At 44.1% G+C, this 21,300-nt stretch overlaps 1 protein-coding gene across 23 annotated transcripts in view; it reads right to left on the bottom strand.

The window, feature by feature from the left end:
* Nucleotides 1–15,874: 15,874 nt before the first annotated feature.
* Nucleotides 15,875–21,300, bottom strand: part of RBFOX1 (RNA binding fox-1 homolog 1) — a 1,664,339-nt gene continuing 1,658,913 nt past the window's right edge. For 14 of the 23 annotated variants that reach the window (XM_053276044.1, XM_053276038.1, XM_053276042.1 and 11 more), the window contains one exon: nt 15,875–19,798. In XM_053276044.1, coding sequence (XP_053132019.1) covers nt 19,776–19,798 — 23 coding nt within the window. In that variant the 3' untranslated portion in view covers nt 15,875–19,775. The remainder of the gene's footprint in view (nt 19,799–21,300) is intronic. The other 9 variants (XM_053276061.1, XM_053276046.1, XM_053276045.1 and 6 more) reach the window with 2 other exon arrangements.

Genomic DNA, 21,300 nt, shown 5'->3' with positions numbered 1-21,300 from the left:
CTAGACTTGATGACTATAGATGTTATTCAGGATGCCTCTGTATACCAGTTGCACCAGCAGGAGAGCAGGCATGCCTTTGTCTCTTGCTTATGGACTTCTCACAGGCATCTGGTGGGACATGGTGGGAAACCGGATGCTGTTCTAGATAGGCTTTGGCTCTGCTCCAGCAAGGCTCTTCTTATATTCTTAACACCCATTTCTCAGCAGCAAAGAGTAAACAAAAGCCAAGACAAAACCGGTTCTGCACATGAGGCAGAGCTTTCTGGAACAGAAGGATTTCCAACTTCAATTCATAATAAGGGAAAGAGGGAGTCACCTAACTTCGCTAGAAAGAGAGTTCTCTACCCATGGTAACCACCACTTAGAAGATCCTAAGGCTAAACTGATCTCCATGAGGAGGGCATTCTGCAATTTCGGTGCTACCACCAAATAGACCCTGCCTCCCATACCAGCCAATGTAATGAGGTCATTCACACAATCGAAAACTGTGTTCTACCCAGGTTTGGGAGCTGTGTGTACTCCCAATTTTTGATTGTGTGGAAGCAAGGTTAGAGGAAAACCTGGGTAGAAGTGATGGTGTGGAAGCAAGTTAGGAGGGAAACCTGTTTAGCTTTTCCTCCTCCCTTGCTTCCACACATACCCCCAAATTGGGAGCACATGCAGCTCCCAAACAGAACACAGTTTTTGATTGTGTAGATGAGCTCCCTATCTTTGGTAGCTGCCAACTGAATTTCTGTTAGTGATGGATCAAAGAGCAGGACCTCTATGACTGAACTTGAGGACTGGGCATAGGAACACAGGGATCTGCCATCTACCGAATCAGACCATTGGTCTATCTTGCTGCTCACTCTGAGCAGCAGTGGATCTCCAAGGCATCGGGCAGGAATTTTTCTCAGCCCTACCTGGAGATGCTGGGGATTGAACCAGGGACCAGAGATTGAACCAGAGATTCAATACCCCACTGAGCTATAGGTGATTCAAATCACCTTTTAAGCTGAAATCTCTCAAATTGCCTATATTCAAGTCAAATAGATCCAAAGTCAAATCGATTTGCACATCCCTAAGGAAAACTAGAGCCTCAGTTGTGCATGGGTGAAAAAGGATTTCCATGTGATGGTTTTTAACATACCATCAGGCAATACAATTGGGTGGCTCTGTTCTAGAGGACAAAATAAAAATCCCTCTCTGCTTCCATGAAAAATACATCCCAGGGCAGCTGCACATTCAGCATAGACCCACCATCTCGATCCTGGTTGTGTAAACAGTCCCCTTCTCCCTATTCAGAGATTTATTCTATTAGCAATAATATTCCTTTTGCTTCAAGATGTGGGAAATCTAGTAAGACGGGCACAATTGAATTAGCCCATCTTATCACATTTCCTTTTAATGAAACTGAATAATAGTTTCATTTGTTACTTTATTACATGCCCCCAGTGGTAAGCAAGATGGTTTTAACTCCATGGAAAAAAAACCCCTTAAACAAAGGAACTCTTCTAGTGTCAGCTGTTTATCAGTGATCTTTGCTAGCCTAGTAAGGCAAAGTTGCTATAACACTTTCCCAACTTGGCTGCCTTCCGCCTATGGAGAGCTCCATTTAAGAGGTCATCGTGGTGCTAATCTCCTTTGAGGAGTAATGTGTACATATATCTTGGTGCAACAGTCCCAGAAGAAATCTGAAGTCATCTCAGACTTTGTGGAAAGGTGGAGATATTTCAGATACAGATCTCGAAAACACATAATTACACAGATATCTCGGCTTCTCCCTAGAGGAGGCTCTCACTAAATAAATAATTTTTTTTTTGCAGGGATGGATAATATGAGGGTGAATTTTCTTTTCCTGATAGCATCAAAGTGTTCCTATAATGTTTGTCAACTTGAGTGCTCACCAATTATTTTATAAAGTCCTATTTAATGGTCCCTGTGTGCATTTTGGATACATGTAGACTGTTTGAAAAATCACACAGCATGCACATAAGAGCAAGGCCAGTGACCCACCCACCCACCCCTGCTCTCCCATGCATGGCCATACGTGGAGAATCATCTCATTATTTTAAAATGGGGGCGGCACTTATGTTTGTTGATAGGATGATTTGTTTATTTATTTATTTATCTGTCTTATTTAGTCATTTGATTCCCTACCTGTACTCTGAAGTAGAGGCGAACCCCAAGCTCCCTGAAAATAACATAAGAACATAGGAAGCTGCCATATACTGAGTCAGAGGAGAGGAGAGCTGGTCTTGTGGTAGCAAGCATGCCTTGTCCGCTTAGCTAAGCAAGGTCCACCCTGGTTGCATATGAATGGGAGACTAGAAGTGTGAGCACTGCAAGATATTCCCCTTAGGGGATGGAGCCACTCTGGGAAGAGCATCTAGGTTCCAAGTTCCCTCCCTGGCAGCATCTCCATAGGGCTGAGAGCGATTCCTGCCTGCAGCCTTAGAGAAGCCACTGCCAGTCTGTGTAGAAAATACTGAGCAAGATGGACTAATGGTCTGATTCAGTACATGGCAGCTTCCTATGTTGCTATGACCATTGGTCCATCTAGCACAGTATTGTCTACACAGAAGGTAAGTGGCTTCTCAAAGGTTGCAGGCAGGAGTCCCTCTCAGCCCTACCTGGAGATGCCAGGGAGGGAACTTGGAACCTTCTGTATGCAAGCAGGCAGGTGGTCTTCCTAGAATGGCTCCATCCCCTAAGGGGAAAATCTTCCAGTGCTCACACATTTAGTCTTCCATTCAAATGCAAACCAGGGTGGACTCTGCTTAGCAAAGGGCACAATTCATGCTTGCTACCAGAGCTCTCAGTTCTCAGTTTGAATCCCCACTGGTATGTTTCCCAGACTATGAGAAACACCTATATTGGGCAGAAGTGGTATAGGAAGGTGCTGAAAGCAATCACCTCACATTGTGCGGGAGGAGGCAATGGTCAACTCTCCTGTAGTCTACCAAGAAAACCACATGGCTCTGTGGTTGCTGGGAGTCGATATTGACTCGATGGCATGGTCTTTCCTTTCCTACTAAGGCAGGTAACTGTGATTCAGACCCATCCGTTCCAAAGGCAAGCTTTGGTGATTAAAGAGGCCTTGCCTTATTTTTCAGGGATTTGTTTCAGTGATGCTAGGGAGGGGCTCTGCCATAACTAGGATTTCCTCAGAAGATGTTCGGTTTTGGCAGGGATGCTAGTTGAGGTTTACCTGTTGTGGGGAGGGGGGGTTCCCAGCAGCATGGGGCCACCTTGTACCTAAGCCACTGATGTCTCCCACTCTGTTTCTTCCTCTGGACTCCCCACCCTATCCCTCACCTGTGGGATCATGATATCCACTGGCTTAATGCTTTTCACTGTGGGCACCACCTCTTTCATGGCAAGACACTGTGAAATCCTATCAACTGGCAACTGCCATGTTCTTGCCCAAGAATCCCTTGGAAGGAAGCATTGGCGGCACTCTGTCATTCTTACCTCATTCTATGAACTCACTCTAAACTTATCTCACTCTATGAACTCTCTCTCTCTCTCTCTCTCAGTCATGATGTGATGACTGAAGATGTAGCATCAGCTAAAACCCACTCAGAGGGAGGCCAATGTTTCCTCCCTTCAGTGTCTCAGCCCCCACTGAAATTGCCCACTGCTTTCAGTCTTGATGAATTGTTCTCACAACCCCAAACTGGAGGCTGCAAAATTGGCACAGAGAATGTTCAGCTTCACAACAGTTTGTGGGCAGCAGGGTGAATTCCAGATATGGCTGGAGAGCATGTTTGGTTTTGTGGGACCGAAGTTTGACACCCCTGTCCAAGAGGGAAGCTTTTCCTCCAGAGTCAGCACACAATGGATGTTAATGTTACATTCCAGAAATTCTCTTCCTGCATCAGAATTATAGAATTTCAGTGGTGGAAGACTGTTAAACAGCCCATAAAGGTAAGGTAAAGTGTGCTGTCAAGTCGATTTCGACTCCTGGAGCCCACAAAGCCCTTGGTTTTCTTTGGTAGAATACTGCTCTTACAGTTAGGAAATTGTTTCTTGGACATGACAGTCTTGCCAAACCCCCAAAGACCATAAACTATTTGAGTTGACCATTTTTAGAAGTCTTGTTGGAAGGGTTAGGTTATTGACTCTGCTCATTGACTCTCCTCTAAAGCAGCGTTTTAGAGGAGAGCCAAGGCAGCCCTCCTCCCTCCCTCCACCACTTAGCCCTCACCGCGGCATGATCCCAGCCAGAGGTTGTCCCTCACACCTGGCGAGGTCATAAAGGGGACTGCCGTCTTCCACTGGCGGTGCAGACCAGGGGGTTATAGGGGGCCGAGGGACCACAATGCCCCACCAATGCAAAAGGGAAATGGCATTCCCTCTCAAGGTGCCTTGGCCGCAACAGGCAGCTGGTTTCAAATTAGTTGGGATTGGACATGAACTGCGCTGGACATCAAATCCTTTGGACAGGGGTGTAGCAAGGTTGGAGTGGGCCCAGAGACCAGATTTTAAAATGGGGCCCCTTCTCACAGTCCAGGGCCTCCGCACACCCCAGGCCCCCAAGGATTTAAGTCTGATATTTCAAAATAAGTATGCTGCCTAGAAATACATTTCACTGAATACACACACACACACACACACACACACACACACACACACACACACTTTTCACAATATATAGTGATATACATTGAGTACTATATATTTTTGCTCCTTTTAATGCCTAGAACACACTAGAAACACTAATTATTAAAATGGGCCCCTCGCTGCAGATTAGCAAAGGAGACTTTCAACCATGCAGTGTGAGCCTATGTATGTTTTCTCAGAATTTTGAACAAATTCAGTAAAGTTTGATTGAAGGAGGTTTTTCACAGGAGGCTTTTAAAGCCCTTTAACACACATCTCCTCTGGAATGGAGGTGCTGCATTCACATGTTGGCCAGATTGACCCTGAAGTCCCTGCGAGTTATTGGGGAGCAGTTCACACACAAGAAAAATAAAATAAAATAAAAGCACCACACATGCTTCACAGTTCTCACTCAGATCTTCTGGGTTGCAAAACAACTTGAGCATAAGTGCATTTATGAATGAATGAATGAATGAATGAATATAATATTGTTTGTTCCAGAAGTTTTTATAATTTTCTGCCATGAAACAAGCCACTTATAGGATTTTTTAGACAGTTTTTTTTTAAGCCAGCAAATTTTCCAAGCTGCTTTAAATTAAATATTCAGAGACTTCTCAGTCTCCCCCCCCTTCATATCAAAGCCCTATGGTAAGCAGATCCCTATATATGGGCAGCGGGGGGGGGGGGTGACCACAAAAAGGAGTTCACATTCTACCTGGCAAATGCTGGGCTGGGTAGAGGGTCTGCTGCAGAGAGCTGTGGGGGCCACTCTGCCTGCCTGCCTGCCTGCCTCCTTCCTTCCTTGCTTGCTTGCTTGGGTCCTCCCTGCAAGTCTACTCCAGTTCAGGCTACACTGAGGCCTACACGGAGGCCTCCCTGGAAGCCCCGCCCACCCGCCTATCAGCTGAGAGGTGGGGAGAAAAGGAGCTCTTTGCAGGCAGCTTGCCTGCTGCTTAGATTGCCGGCCAGGAGGACAAGATGGAGAGAGGGCACACAGGGCAAGTGGCTGAGGGGACCTGGGGCTGGGCAGGGGGCAATGGGGAGTCATGAGGTGTCTCTGGGGGACCCCCAAGTCAGGCCCCCCCCAAGTCAGTGGGGCCCCCAGGCAACTGCTTCCCCTTGCCTAATAGTAGTTATGCCCCTGGTTCAATGGTTCAAAGGTTCAAAAGTTAGATTTAGAAGTTCAAAGGTTCAAAAGTTTGAAGGATCAAAAGTTTGAAGCGTCAATAGTTCGCAAGTGAACTTTCCTAAAGGGCTCACACTCTAAAAAGATACATAAGTTGGGTACCAGGAACAGCCGCCCCCAAGGGATTTTGTGCTGGGGCTGGATAGGGCCAGTTGCTCCCCCCTTTCAATCAAGAGAATCATCACCACTTTTAAAGAGGTGTCTCTTTGCTCCATTAGCAGGGAGCTAGTGTGTGCTCCAGGTTCAAAGGTTCAATGGTTCAAAGGTTCAATGGTTCAATGGTTCAAAGGTACAATGGTTCAAAGGTTCAAAGGAGCAAAGGGGACAGTCCTACAGTCTACCTCAACTCCTGATGTCCCTAGTGGTCAATAGGAGTAATTAGAATTAAATGCCAATGCCAATGGAGTCACAACTCCAACAAAATCTGTATTTTATGAAGAGATTATGGATCCTCCCTCTGATCTATGGATTGCATCCTTAGAATTAACGACAATAAAGGTCGGTGCAGTGTTGATGTGGTAAATGCTTCTTCAGCAAACCTACCTTAATACTACTTGAATGTGAACTACCCATTGATTATTGCTATTAGAACCTGGTGGTAGGAACAGAGGTGCAAATAAAACATCTTTAGGAGACACGGAATGGTCGTATGAGAACTTGTATTTCCAGTTAATGCCTTCTTGGCAGAAACAAGGCATGTGACCTATCTGTATGTTTCCTGCCCTAATTTAGAATTCATTTTCTTCTATTAACACAATGCTTGGGTTAGAGACTTTATTGCTTCTGAGAATGCATGTATTTTCCACATGCATCTTAAATCAGACATTGACAATATACGTTTTAGTGCAGTTACCCTTTCTAAGCATCTGCAGACAATGCAAAGCTCGAATCAGGGCCCTTTGACGGTGGCTTGAATGAAGAACAGATTGAAGGACAACTTAAGCGAGGGGTTTTGCAACTTGGGGTGGGAGATGGGAGCATTTGCTCAGGATAATGTCACCCTTGAGGGACAGGTTATCAGTCCAGATGGTTCCTTGGGCCATGCCTTGCTTCTAGAAGTCCTGGAAGCAGGCAGCTGGGATGCCCTCAGAAGTCACTTGAGACTCCCCCCCCCCCGCAAACCCAAGTCAGGAGCTAATAACAGTCATCCACACCCTGGCAGCATCTCCAGTAAAGGGTGGGAAAGGCTCCTTCCTGAAATCTTGGAAAGACATTGCCAGTCAGTGTAGACCAGGGGAACATAATGTTGGCCTGTCAGCTGTTCTTGGACTATAATGCCCATAATCATCGACTATTGGCACTGTGACTGGGGATTATGGGAACTGTAGTCCAATCACAACTGGAGGGGCTAACATTATGCTAAGTGTGAAGAATATTGAACTAGTATTATCTAACCCACAGTTTCTCAACCACCGGTCCCTGGACCACTACAAAGGGTTGAGTGCTGGTCCCTGGCTGGGAGTCAACCCCCCCCCCCCAACAACTGCAATCAAGGCACTCACTTCCTCAGTTTTGCACATGGCACAGAAGAGGAAGAGGAGTATCATGGAGGAGCAGAAAGGTAGTGCAGGTGGACATTCCTTGGGGGAGGGGGAGCAAGCACGAGTACCAAGGAGGGCTGAGGGAGGCAGCATTGGGCGGGGGAGAGGCAAGATACCATTTTGTGCATTCATGCAAAAGGGTAACTGGATGAAGGGCACTGGAATGAAGTTATCCTAAGGCAGGGGCGTAACTACTATTAGGCCCTGGACTTTGAGAAGGAGCCCCATTTTAAAATCTGGTCTCTGGGCCCACTGCAACATTACTACACCCCTGCATTGAACCATTGAACCATTGAACCTTTGAACCATTGAACCATTGAACCTTTGTACATTTGTACCTTTGTACCTTTGTACCGTCGATCCTTTGTACCTTTGTACCTTTGTACCATCGAACCTTTGTACCTTTGTACCTTTGATCCTTTGTACCTTTGTCCCTTCGATCCTTTGTACCTTTGTACCTTCGATCCATTGTACCTTTGTACCTTCGATCCATTGTACCTTTGTACCTTCGAACCTTCGTACCTTTGTACCTTTGATCCTTAGTACCTTCGATCCTTTGTACCTTTGTACCTTCGATCCTTTCGAACCATTGTATCTTCGATCCTTTTGAACCATTGTACCTTCAATCCTTTCGAACCATTGTACCTTCGGTCCTTTCGAACCATTGTACCTTTCTACCTTTGTACCTTTCTACCTTTGTACCTTCGATCCTTTGTACCTTTGTACCTTTGTACCTTCAATCATTTGTACCTTTGAACCATTGAAACTCTGAACCTTCGAACCATTGAACCTTCGAACCATTGTACCTTCGAACCATTAAACCTGGAGCACACACCAGCCCCCTGCTAACTGAGCAAAGAAACACCTCTTTAAAAGTGGTGATGATTCTCTTGATTGAAAGGTGGGGCCTGGGGTGTGCAGAGGCCCTGGACTTTGAGAGGGGGCCCCATTTTAAAATCTCATCTCTGGGCCCACTCCAACCTTGCTACACCCCTGTCCTAAGGATTTGATGCCCAGCACAGTTCGTGTCCAATCCCAACTAATTTGAAACCAGCTGCCTGTTGTGGCCAAGGCACCTTGAGAGGGAATGCCATTTCCCTTTTGCATTGGTGGGGCGTTGTGGTCCCTCGGCCCCCTATAACCCCTGGTCTGCACTGCTAGTGGAAGACGGTGGTCCCCTTTATGACCTCGCCAGGTGTGAGGGACAACTTCTGGCTGGGATCATGTGGTGGAGGGCTAAGCGGTGGAGGGAGGGAGGAGGGCTGCCTTGGCTCACCTCGCAGCGACGCGTGGGCAGCATGTGGGACCACATGAGCTGCGTGGCCCCCAAGGCAGGCTGGTGTGATTGGCGCATGCAGGGGAGTTGGGAGGGGGGCACAGAAGCGCGCGCTGTGAGAGAGGATGGGGGAACACCTGCTACACTTTCGTGCGCAAGCACAGCGGTGGCAGCTCTTGGACCCAGGCGACCTTCCCAGTGCACCATTGCCTCGCCCAACCTGGACAGTGCCTCGTCTCCCCAGCGAGAAAGACGAGGCATCCACCACTACCACACCCCACACTATCTCAGAATTGCCCCCTTCCCTTTAACATCAGGTCCCCACCACTCTTCTTCACATTTTCTTTCACCATTAAAAAACAACAAACCACCACCCATTCCCAGCACCTGCCACATAACTGTTTTTAAGGAGTTTTGGAGGAGCTGCATGGATTTCATTAGGTCTGCCTCACAAAGTGCACATCTAAGAGCAGGATCCAGATCAAGCCAGGTGATCATGACCAAGCAGCATTGACACAAATGAGAGATGACTAAATTAATTTCAGTGGGTGGTCCTAACGTGGTCTGGATCCGGCCCTGCAACTACACAACTCCACCACCATCAAGACAGGGTTAAACTGTAGACTTTGGGGTCTACTGACAACTTGCCCAGCTCTACTCTCCTCACCTCCTTTTTGCTTTGCTTGACATCCAGCCTTATGAAGAGTTTTGGGGAATTCAAAAGCTTGCTTGTGTGTTGTTTGTGGGGTGCTGCCTTGGAAGGCTGAAGTCTCATTTCTATGTGCTTGTGGTGGAGAGCTGGTCTTGTGATAGCCATCATGAATTCCCCCCTTTGCTAAGCAGGATCTGCTTTGGTTTGTGTCTGAATGGGATTCTACATGTGAGCACTGTCAGAGATTCCCCTTAGGGGATGGGGCTGCTTTGGGAAGAGCATCTAGGTTCCAAGTTCCTTCCCTGGCAACTCCAAGATAGGGCTGAGAGAGACTCCTGCTTGCAACCTTGGAGAAGGCGCTGCCAGTCTGGGTAGACAATATTGAGCGACATGGACCAATAATCTGATTTGGAATAACACAGCTTCTTATGTTCCTTCAAGTTAAACACTACAACCGTTGTGTCATCGGTTTAATTAATGTATAGAATTATATTTCATCTTCTCTTTCCCTCCCTTTTGTTTACCTTTGACACCTGTAATCAATTAGCTTTAGAGGGCCGAAGGGGAGTTTGGTTACAATGTTACATGGTGAGGCGTCAACCTTGAAATGAGTACTAGGAGAGAAATCAACACAATAATTAACAGGAGTTATTATAATGAGCAAGAAAGAGGGTGATGCTCAGCTGCTTCGAATCAAACCCCTTCCTATTAAAAAGCAGTGAATGAGACTGCCACTCATTTGCAGAGACTGGAATTCAAATATGAATTGGAAATTAATTCAGTTAGCATTGGAGCACTTTACCTCCGAGCCTGAAAGTGTTGAGTGACAGGTGGAGTGGGCATGGCTTAAGTGTTGGGCTTGGGTTGGTGAGATCCGGGTTTAAATTCCTCCTTGGCCCACACTTATCTCAACCTAACTGCACCACAGAGTTGGGGATGAAATGGAGTAATCCCATCAATATATGCCACTCTTCTTAGAGGACGAGGACAGATGGGATACTGATGCAGGGCCCATGGCCAGTGTTCCCTCTAACAGGGATTCCCAGATGCTGACTACAACTCCCATTATCCCCAGCCAATGGCCACTGCAGCTGGGGATGCTGAGAGTTTTAGTCAACATCTGGGAATCCCTGTTAGAGGGGACAGTGAGCCCACCCAAGGATAAATAATGCCCTTGGCAACTGATAGAAGTTCATTTTTGTAGTCAGTCCCTAGATGTTTTTGACTACAACTTCCAGCATCCCCAGTTGCAGTGGCTGTTGGTTGGGGATTATGGGAATTGTGGTCAACAACATCTGGGATTCCCTGTTACAGACAACACTGGACAGTAGTAATAAAAGGTTAAAGAGACGGCTTTATCTTCTCCAGATTTGCAGTAGACTCAACAAAGACCTCAGCTGGGTGACCCTTTCAGGTAGGCTCCCTTGGCCTTTGCTTCACCCACATTCATCTCAAGCAAAATAGCCAGCTGTTTGGAAGGAGACAACTAGGAGGCAGTCTTTTGCCTATCAGCTGAACGCAAACGGAAATGCCAGCCGGGAGTTCGAAGAGCGACAGTGTAAACTTCAAAGTGCTGAACCCTGGCTGGATCGTGGCCAGATTCCCCCTTCACTGCGCCTTATTGCAAGCTCGCTGCTTCTTTTGTCAGCTCACTGCTCCGGTTCCACAAAATTAGCCAAGTCTCTGTGTCAAGACTAGTCTCTTAATCTTCCTTAATGCTCTGTGCTCTCTGAGTATTAAGTTTGTGGCTTTTCGTTTCCTGAACCTGTGACCTGCCTGGAAAAACAGTGTAGAAAAATAGAATCCCCTTAATTGGCACCTCCTGGCAGAAGCAGAAAACATCCCAATTAAGTGGCCCTCTTCCCAGCTCTTTCACTATTCACATGGATACAGGAACCCTTCCGTTCTTTCTCCATAATACCACTGATCAATAGTACAAACAGACTGTTTCAGTGTAAGGGAATTCACAGGACCTTTGCAGCTCCTATTCCATTACATACGATTGTTTAAAGCTAACCTAGGCACAATTTAACTCAGTGCTGCAAGAACCTGTAGAGGTGAGTAATATGAGGCTGTATTTTGGGTTGTAATGAAATAGCTTCAGGATTGTACAATGAATTGTCTGGATGGTACTTGGAGTTTGTTGAGCATTCATTTTCTTTCTCCATTTCCCATTTTGATTTTGCTATGAGTTTAATTCATTTTCATCATTTCCTCCATTCATTTTTTGCTCTTATGTTGATGTAGAAATAAAAGTGCAAATCTTACTTGTTGTGCAGCAATCAGTAACTGTTCCAGGGAGAGGCTTCTCCCTTGCAGTGGCCATTTTTATTTTCCTTGAGTCCCAGGTGCAGCAGTGGAGGAGGGGGGAAAATCACATTTGTTTCAGAAAGAGGGGGATCCAATGCAAAAGGGACCTATTTGTCCTGGTTTCAAATTTTTCTGAAACTGAATGCAAAGCTGGATTGTTCAGCCTAACATGGCTGGCACCCCATCACTGGTGTTTGTTTATAATATCTTATACATCCAGATCTGGAAGCCTTTAAAAATATCAAAATTCTGCAACACCTAACAAAATTCTGCCCCTAGAAAAGTGCAGTTCCGGAACTTTTGTAAGTGATCCAAATTCACTTTGAATTTCAGAACAGGAAATCTCAGTTCTGCCCTTCAGGTAGTAACTTCTCGGAGCGGTTAACATAACAACAACAACAAAAGGCTGACAAGCCAGCTAAATTACTTACCAGTAATGCCATTGAAATTTAATGGAACCGGTTAGTCATAGGAATATAGGAAGCTGCCATATACTGAGTCAGACCATGGTCTATCTAGCTCAGTATTGTCTACACAGACTGGCAGCGGATTCTCCAAGGTTGCAGGCAGGTCTGAGCAAATTAAAAGGAAGGCCATCAGGATCAGTGGCATGTGCTGGCTTTCTCTGGGGGGCACTACCATAGCTGGCCACAGCCACCTAATGGCACAGTGGGGAAATGACTTGCCTAGGGATCAAGAGGTTACCGGTTCAAATCCCCACTGGTATGTTTCCGAGACTATGGGAAACTCCTATATCGGGCAGCAGCAATATAGGAAAATGCTGAAAGGCATCATCTCATACTGCGTGGGAGATGGCAATGGTACACCCCTCCTGTATTCTACCAAAACCAACCACAGGGCATTGTGGTCACCAGGAGTCGACACCGACTCGACGGCTCAACTTTACTTTACCATAGCTGGCCACTGGCTTCCTCGCTAAAGATGTGGGCACCTAAAGAAGAACCTCTGAGGTGGATCGTCAGTGTCAAGAAGGGGTTTTCTTTTGTGGTATTATATTATTTGTTGTGTTCTTCGTTTCACACCCTTCCTCCAAGGAACTCAGAATCTGTGGACACTCTTTTGTCTTCACAATAACCCTGCGAGGTAGATTTGGCGGAGCAATGGTGAAAGGCCCGTTACTTACCCACAAAGCTTTGCAGCGAGGTGGGGCTTAAAATCAGGTCTCCTAAATGTGTTTGTTCTCATTCTCGTTCTCTCTCTCTCTCTCTCTCAACATAAGAACAGCCCTGCAGGATCAGGCCCAAGAAGGCCCATCTAGTCCAGCATCCTGTTTCCCACAGTGACCCACCAGATGCCTCTGAGAAGCCCACAGGCAACAGGTATGTGCATGCCCTCTCTCCTGTGGTTGCTCCCCTACAGCCGGTAGATAGATTCCTTTATTACAGGCCCCTGCAACAGGTACTGAGAGGCATATTGCCTCTGAGACTGGAGGTGGCAATATGCCTTCATTTAGTGCTCAAGTTCTCCCTTGGTATGCCACACTGGAGGTACAGACAGAAGGTGTGTGAGTCACTCTCAGCCTTGCATTTCCGTAATATGCAAAACTGTTCATAATAAGGAGTTTTGACTTGCTGCCTTGAATGTTCTGGCCAAGTTCATTTCAGCCAAGAAGTTGTTTTATGGTTTCTTATTAAATTGGATACTTACACAAATCCAGAGAAAGCGGCAAGACCAGAGATTCATTTTCCAGCCGACATTTCCCCCACCTCCTTGCATTTTTAAACATTCCTTCACAGCTAAAAGGTTTAATTAAGCTAAATATAGACTTTAGTAGAATGCAGTTGATTAACATTAGTAATTTCGGTGCCTTTATAACATAGCTAATCTCCTGAGAGAAATATCCTTCTTTAATGTTCTCCATCATTTTAAAAGAAAGTTTCACATCAAAAGTTGCTTGAGTGGAATTCTCTTTCAGCAAGGTCCACCAAGCACGTGACACACGTGAGGATCTCACTGCAATGAAGAGACCTGTTACACTCAGGTATCAGCCTTGCTGATGCATCACCAATGGAGGAGAGCTGGTATAAGAGAGGTCTTGTGGTAGCAGTCATGAATTGTCCCCTTGCAAAGCAGGGTCTGCCCTGGTTTGTATTTGAATGGGAGGCTGCATGAGTGAGCACTGTAAGAGCTTCCTCTTAGGGGATAGGGATGCTCTGGGAAGAGCATCTGCACGCTTGCATGCAGAGCATCCCAAGTTCCATCTCCAAGATAGGGCTAAGAGAGACTCTTGACTACAACCTTGGAGAAGCCACTGCCAGTCTGGGTAGACAATACTGAGCTAGATGGACCAAGGGTTTGACTCAGTATAAAGCAGCTTCCTATGCTCCTATGTGAAGTAACTGTGGGAATGTTACACATTCTTATCTTCTGAGGATTTCTAAGAGAGGTGGGCTGGCCCTCTGAACTGGATACATTATCAGCAACCTGGGTGAACCCAGAACCAATGGGTCATGGGCATTGTTCTTAAGACCATGGGTAACAACAGCAACCAAAGAAATTGTGTGGGGAAAGATGTGTTAAAGCCAAGAAGTTTTCCATTCAGTGGCACGCAGAGACACAGCTGTTTAACCAATATGCTTCTAGTGGCCCCATATGACAGGCCACCGTAGCATGCATAATTCAATGTTTCGTATTCTTTAACACCCTCCAAAATATCATATTGCTTTATTTATTTCCTTAAGTCCCTTTCCTTTAAAAAAAACAAACCCTGGACATAGAAAGCTGAAATAAAAAGGACATTAAAAGGCTTTTGATATGTTCAGTGCTGAGCTTTGATTTAACACGGAGGTTGGCTGCTTGGGTTTTCTTTTTTCATCTTTTCTTTTTTAAAAGTTAAGTGTTATTTTTACATCCAGGAGCAACACTGAGTAAACAAATAAAAAATTCATTAGCGATAGGCAGCTTGTGGAAGATGAAAGGCTTTACAATGTGGTTTCCGATGCTGAGACGTCCGTCACTGGATCATTAGCACAGTGTGGAGCCCAGCCAACCTACTATGCATTACCACATGTAATCTGGGTGAAATTTACTAAGATTTCGAGTAACAATGCCATGTTTACAGCTCCCCCAAAGGCCGTTAAACCTCAATAGCTGTGGGCCCCGTTCAGCAGTTTAAATATTCATAGACAAGTGTGTCCATAGCAGTTTTGGCCGAGATAGAAGTTCCCCCCAACTTGGGCTGGCAAGAAAGGGGGTAGTACAGCAAACACTGGGACTTTTCAAGTGTTTATATGGAATGTTCAGAAAAACCCTCAAAACTGAATTTAATTTGTTTTGGGGGGGGGATAAGAAAGGGATTTGCATGCCCCTAGCCTCAATTGTAATTGGTATGCTGATCAGCTTTACTCTGCTGTCCCTGATTTTTCTCATCCTTCTGATAATTAGGGATGTGTGAACAGGCTTGCCCTCGAACCAGACCAGCTTGGGGTCGGTTTCAGGGCTCTATGTGAAGATTTTTTTTCCCCTTAGGACTTACCACCTCTGGTGGCCTTGTGGGATGCTGCCACAGCCACAGGGGGGATCTCTGGTGGTACCCCCTCCCTTGGTCCTAAAAGGGCAATTTTGGGGCCTTTTGGCCTTTTATGCACTGCTGGTGGCCATTTTGGAGGCCATCATGCATGCACACTGGTCATGGTAGCTAAAAATTGCTAGCTAACAATTGCTTTCATTTATATGTCATATTTTCATGTTGATGTAACCACGAACATGCTGAACATGTACCTTGGCCCTCACACATCCAGTCACAGTTGGTTCTGACCCACTTGGGTATTTCAGTCGCTCCACCTGAAACCCTCTGCTCTACCTGAAATCCAGAATTGAGGATCAGGATCACAGTGAGCGGATTAGTCTCCTCTCTCAATATTCAGTTGGTGATACAGAAGATATCGTATCGGGCAGTGCTGATACTGGCAATTTTGCATCAAACCGATACGATGAAAATATCACTGATAGGGACTGTATCAAAATGGATCTGATCATTGTTCCAGTTTGATGCATAGCCCTACTAATTAACTGATGGAATTCACTGACACAAGATGTGGTGGTGGCCAGTGGCTTAAAGAGGCATTAGACCAGTTCATGGAGCATAGGTCTATCATCTGGTGTGAGTCATACCAGCATTACTCATAATAATGGGGCACCACAAAGTTCAGAGGGACCTCTGAATATCACTTGCTCAGATACAATATCAAGGAAGAACCATCCCTTCCTTGTGGGCTTCTTAGAGGGTTCTGGTTGTCTACTGTGGGATACATATGTAGCATGCAAACATAAGAATAAAGAGACCAGGGGGAAAAACCACCACAAACTCTGAACACAAATTTATTTACACTGTTTCAGACTAAGCTTTTATTTTAATATTACAAACCATTTTTTTTTCTTTATTCACAAACCACTGTAGTGATATAAACACTAATCTCTAAAGACAGATATACACACTTGTTGGGTTTTAAGATTTGTAACTGTTTTGAATTCACGATATTCTACATATGGTATTAATCATTTCTTTAAAATCAGAATTCATATTATCAATAGTAATTTATATAACAGAAAAAAAACCATTCCCTATATCAGACATACATTTGCATAAAATGAATGACTGTCCGTGTTGTAGGAGTTTTCACAAAAATATTCCTAACAGCATTTGGCAACCTTGTCCATTTGTAATTACCTCCAAGACCAAAACATCAGGTACTTTTTGTGGGCTGGGCTGGGGGTGGGGTGGGGAGTGATACTTCCATGTATTTAAAATTAATATGGTAAACTAACTTATCCCCCACACATCAAAAGATCTATGTGTTAATTTTTTAAAAGTCTTCCAGGGTGCATACAGACATACATTGCTTGATCAGTCCAGCTGCTTGTACAAGCTCACTCACCAAACTGTGAAGAGATAGATAATTCCCTGTCCAGGACTGAACGCAGGGAAGAACCATTTCTGCTAGTATGCAGCAGAAACTAGCTATGCACAGCACTGATTGGCTGATGCATGTGCAGTCACAAACCCACCTCTTCCTACTCCGAAAGTGGTTTTGCAGCTGTTTTTAAATCTTCCTGGGGGGGGGGGAACCCCAGATGAACAAACGTTTAAATAAACACATTGATGTGACACTTTGGGAGGAAAGGCAGATAGCTCACCTGAAGGCAAACAACAAGGCCCAGCATTTGAATTGCTGACAACTATATCTGGCAAATATGTTGTGAAGGTATGTCGGTATGCACCATTTATGACCTTGAAAATCCTAATATCTGCTGAATATGTCTTTCTATGGCATTTAAGATATAAACTCACATAGAGAATTGCCATAGTTCCTAAACGTTGGCCGTGACATATTTGCCTCACTACGCCTGCGAAAAATCATGGAGGATCATCTCCTATACGCTGAACTCAGTAAGAGATGCAGTCTGCATCTCCGTCATAAAGGCAAGCACAGGATAATGTTCTGGTGCTTTGTACCATTCTTTGAGAGGTACACTGAGACAGCAGTAGCTGAACCCCACTCTTAATTATGTATTTGTTGATATGGGAAGTTTTAAGATCGAGCCATATGGATCTTCTGACAAATTAAAGAAAGCATCACCACAATCCAATTATTTGGCAAGTGTGTGCCACACGTCTTGTGGTCATTTCTTGTGGCTGTGGGGTGGGGAGTGTGTGCTCCCCACCCACACGAACCTCCCCACGTCTCTCAGTAAAGGGTGGGTTTCTTTTGCTTCAGTACAGTCTTGCCTTGCCCCACAAACTGCTTTGGAAACTCTCCTGAGTTTTGAAAGCAGCATGTGGTTCAATGGGTGGGACAGGGATCTGCAGAAAGAAAAAGAAACGGCTTGGGAAATGTGGATTTGGGCAATTCCTCCAGACTGCAGCCTACGTCTAAAGCAGGGGGGTTTGAGCATGATTATGGTGTTGGTTTGTTCCCACATTACTGGGGACGGCAATTTTTAGTAGCCAATATTTTTCATTGATCACCAAGTTTAGTAGCCAATATTTTTCATGGATTAGTGTATTGATACTTTCTCTCTGCCCCCCAACTCTCTCTCCATCCCTCCCCCTCTCTCTTTGTTGCTCTCCTTTCCCATAGTGGATTTGACAAAGATGGTTTACTGATTTTCCTCCTCCTTGGATAGAAATGCTCCAGAAACCTTGTTTTCAAATCTTGTGAAACTTTATTGATGGTTATTGTTCAACTGATCATATTGCATGCACATTACGATGACAAAGAGAAAGCCTGATCACAAACACTGTTTAAAAAGCAGATTTGTTTATAGTGAGTTGGCAGGTTCACAGCGGTGAATTGATAATTTTTAACTAAAGTGTGTGCCACTTTTTGGCACGCACGGTACACATGAGAATATAACTATTTTCAGCAAAACCGTCACGGGACAGCTTGTCTGCTTTTATTTTATTTTTTTAAATACAAAAACAAGAAGACCCCTGACAAACACCCCAACTTAGGCTAACTTGTAAACAGGACTACATGGAAGGAATCCAAACATATGCACAGACAAACTGCAATTCTTCAGATGTGCCAGAACATTGAGAATTGGTTCTTAAGTGCCTCGAGGGAGTATCAGAGGAACCCAGACAAGCCATGTCTGACATAAAAGAGCCCTCATGTTATTCATTTGCCTTATTTTGAATGTCGCCTTGGACCCATGAATTACAAAAAATGAAATAGAATAAAATAACGCATGTAACGGCCTTGGGTTTAGAGAAATGGACAGAAGGGGGTTGCTTGGAACAACTTGAAAAATTGCAGTTTGTTCACACAACACAGTCATGTTTCAAAAAGTACCAAGCGGATGAAAATACCATGATCATCTCTATCCAATGGTTGCAGTACTTGTAAAATGTGTATATAACTTTTTTTTAAAGTTTTTGAAAGATGAATAGCATTGAATTCTGTAAAAATGATAATATGTGTTGTCTCTAGCTGTTGGTCTACTGAGTTTAAAATCTAAAGCATCGTAGCTGTGTAAATTCCTTGAACTGAATAATTCCACTGCACAGATGTAAATTTTTATACACTTTTTTTTTTGTTAAACCGGTACAAAGAATTCAGTTTTTATTACTTTCTTTTTTTTTTTTGGAAAAAAAAGAAAAAAAATAGAAACAGTGCTTTTATCACCTTTTTTATTTTTTTTAACCCTCCCATAATATAAAAGTCTGCAATGATATCAATAATTCATTATACTGGAAGAAATATAAAAAAGAATGCTTGTTCATGATTTAACTAGCAGGTATTTCTCTCTCTCTCTTTTTTTTGCCTAAAGAACTAGTTATGATTGGAGCTGAATACTGCCTGGTGGAATACATTAAAAGGGTGCCTTTGGACAGCTTTTAATTAGATTTTATGTACAGGTGTCTGTTGAAGCACCCCTCTTTCTGCCCTCCCCACCCATCCACCCCTTCCCCACCCTCAAAATTAAGAACAGAACCTTTGGCTTTGAATAAACAGTGAATAATTTAAGACAGTTGATATATGATTGGAGGTGCAGTGGGGTCCCACATCGTATCGAATCGAACCCCACTTCCACCTTCTCAATATTCCCTCTCTCCCTCCCATTTTGAAAATTAAAATATATGTTACAGAAACAAAAAAATATGATGTCGCTTACACGCTTACAAAAACAAGTGAGGAAATCCTGATAGCTTAATATTCAGCATATATAATTCATTTACATGATATAGCAGTCTTGATTGTGGCCCCCAAACAGTATTTTTTTTTAAAGTTCATTTCTAGCAGCTTTCTAGATCAACCACAACAAGGAAATCAAATAAATAAATAAAGTAAATAAATAAATAATTAATTAATTAAGAATAATTAAGAATAATGATAATAAAACAAAAACCTTCTACAGCCAGCAATCAAACTATATAACCTTCGGAAATTAAAGGACCCACAATATTAAAATACACAGAACAAAATATCTGAGGTATAAGATAAAAAATGTAGATTTTTTTCCTCTTTTTTATTTGTAATTTTTTGTTTTTTGTTTTTTTAGAGTTGCTAAAATGATGCACTACTGCATGTATTGCAATACCCAGGCCTCGGAAAGCTTCCTTTCTCCCCCACATTGGAAGGGTTTTATGCTTTTGTCATTTAGTATGGAGCAAAACGGCTGTATCCCCCTCGGTATATACTAGCCTGCAATGAAGAAAGAACGAGACCGACATCATGGTCAGCATGGCTCCTAGTCTTGGCATCAGTCAAGGGTGCAAAAGCATTCTGAAACAAAGCAATTTGATGGATTGGTTGTTTACTGCGGCTTCCTTCACACTCAGGTTTGCAATGTGCAGTTTGGGGACTCTTTCCTTTGGGCTACGGCTATCCGCCCATCACTTGGGGGGGAAAGTTCAGGACACACCGCGGGGAGCTGTGCGAAACGGGGTTGCCAAACAGAGCTGTCGGTTATCCATCTGCCTTGTCACAGTTGAAAGTCAAATGCCTGTTGAGAGTCAACCCTGGCAGCTGCGTTCCTAATAGGGAGCTGCAAATCCCCTGCTGAGACACTGGAAAATGGGTTACTCAAACTCTGGCTAGCCTATGATAGTTTGGTGCCCCCCCCCTTTCTCTCCTTTTTAAACTATTAAAATAGGAACACCAGTTATTGCCTAAAAGATGACTGAGGGGAGAGATGATAGAGGTCTGTCTGTCTGTCTGTCTGTCTTCATTCATTCATTCATCATTCAATTTATATACCACCTTTCCCCACTTCTTTGGAATTCTCTTCTCCTTCAGATTTATCTAGCCCCATCTTTACTGGCCTTTAAATCCTTATTGAAGACTTTTCTTTTCCGCTGGGCACTTGCCCTGTAGTTTATTTTATTTCCTTTCCATTATATATTTTAGTTTGCAATCTTTAATGTAATTTTTGATTGTAATTTTTAATGTTACCTTATTTACATGTCATTGGACATCGCCCGGAGTCTTTGGAGTGGGCGGTATATTAAATGTTTCAAACAAACAAACAAACAAACAAACAAAAACAAAGTGGCTCAGGACAGTTTACACTGAAATTAAAAAAACAACAACCCACATAATTAAACAATTTTTTTTTTTGTAAAGCAGATTAAAATTAAAAATAAAACAAGATATCATGAAAAGCCAGGCTAAAAAGATGGGTCTTTAAGACTCTCCGGAAGGCATCCAAGGTAGACAATCCTCTTATATACCTTACACAACCTAAGGGCGACAACCAAGAAGGCTCAATCCTAGGTGACCATCAGGTGAACCCGAAGGTGGCACCTGAAGATGGATCCCTCTTGATGATCGTAATGAGCGGTGGGGATCTTTTAGAGAAAGGTGCTCTGTCAGGTAACCTGGTCCTAAGCCATTCAGGGTTTTAAAGTTAATAACCAGCACTTTGTACTTTGCCCAGAAACATAGTGGCAGCCAAAAAATTATGCATGGTGTGGAGAGAGTGGAGAGAGAGAACTTTTACTCCCTGTCTCACAACACTAGAACCAGGGGTCATTCCATGAAACTGATTGCCAAGGAATTTAGGACAGACAAAAGGAAGTGCTTTTTCACACAGCATATCATTAATCTATGGAATGCTCTGCCACACTATGTGGTGATGACCACTAGCTTGGATGGCTTTAAGAGGGGCTTGGACAAATTCATGGAGGACAGGTCCATCAATGGCTACTAGTCTTGATGGCTATAGGCCACCTCCAAGCTCAGAAGTAAGGTTGCGGGCAGGTGTCTCTCTCAGCCCTGTCTGGGGA

The sequence above is a fragment of the Hemicordylus capensis genome, chromosome 13 (assembly GCF_027244095.1).
Source record: "Hemicordylus capensis ecotype Gifberg chromosome 13, rHemCap1.1.pri, whole genome shotgun sequence".
NCBI classification, from domain to species: domain Eukaryota; kingdom Metazoa; phylum Chordata; class Lepidosauria; order Squamata; family Cordylidae; genus Hemicordylus; species Hemicordylus capensis.
This window is presented reverse-complemented; position numbering and strand designations above follow the sequence as displayed.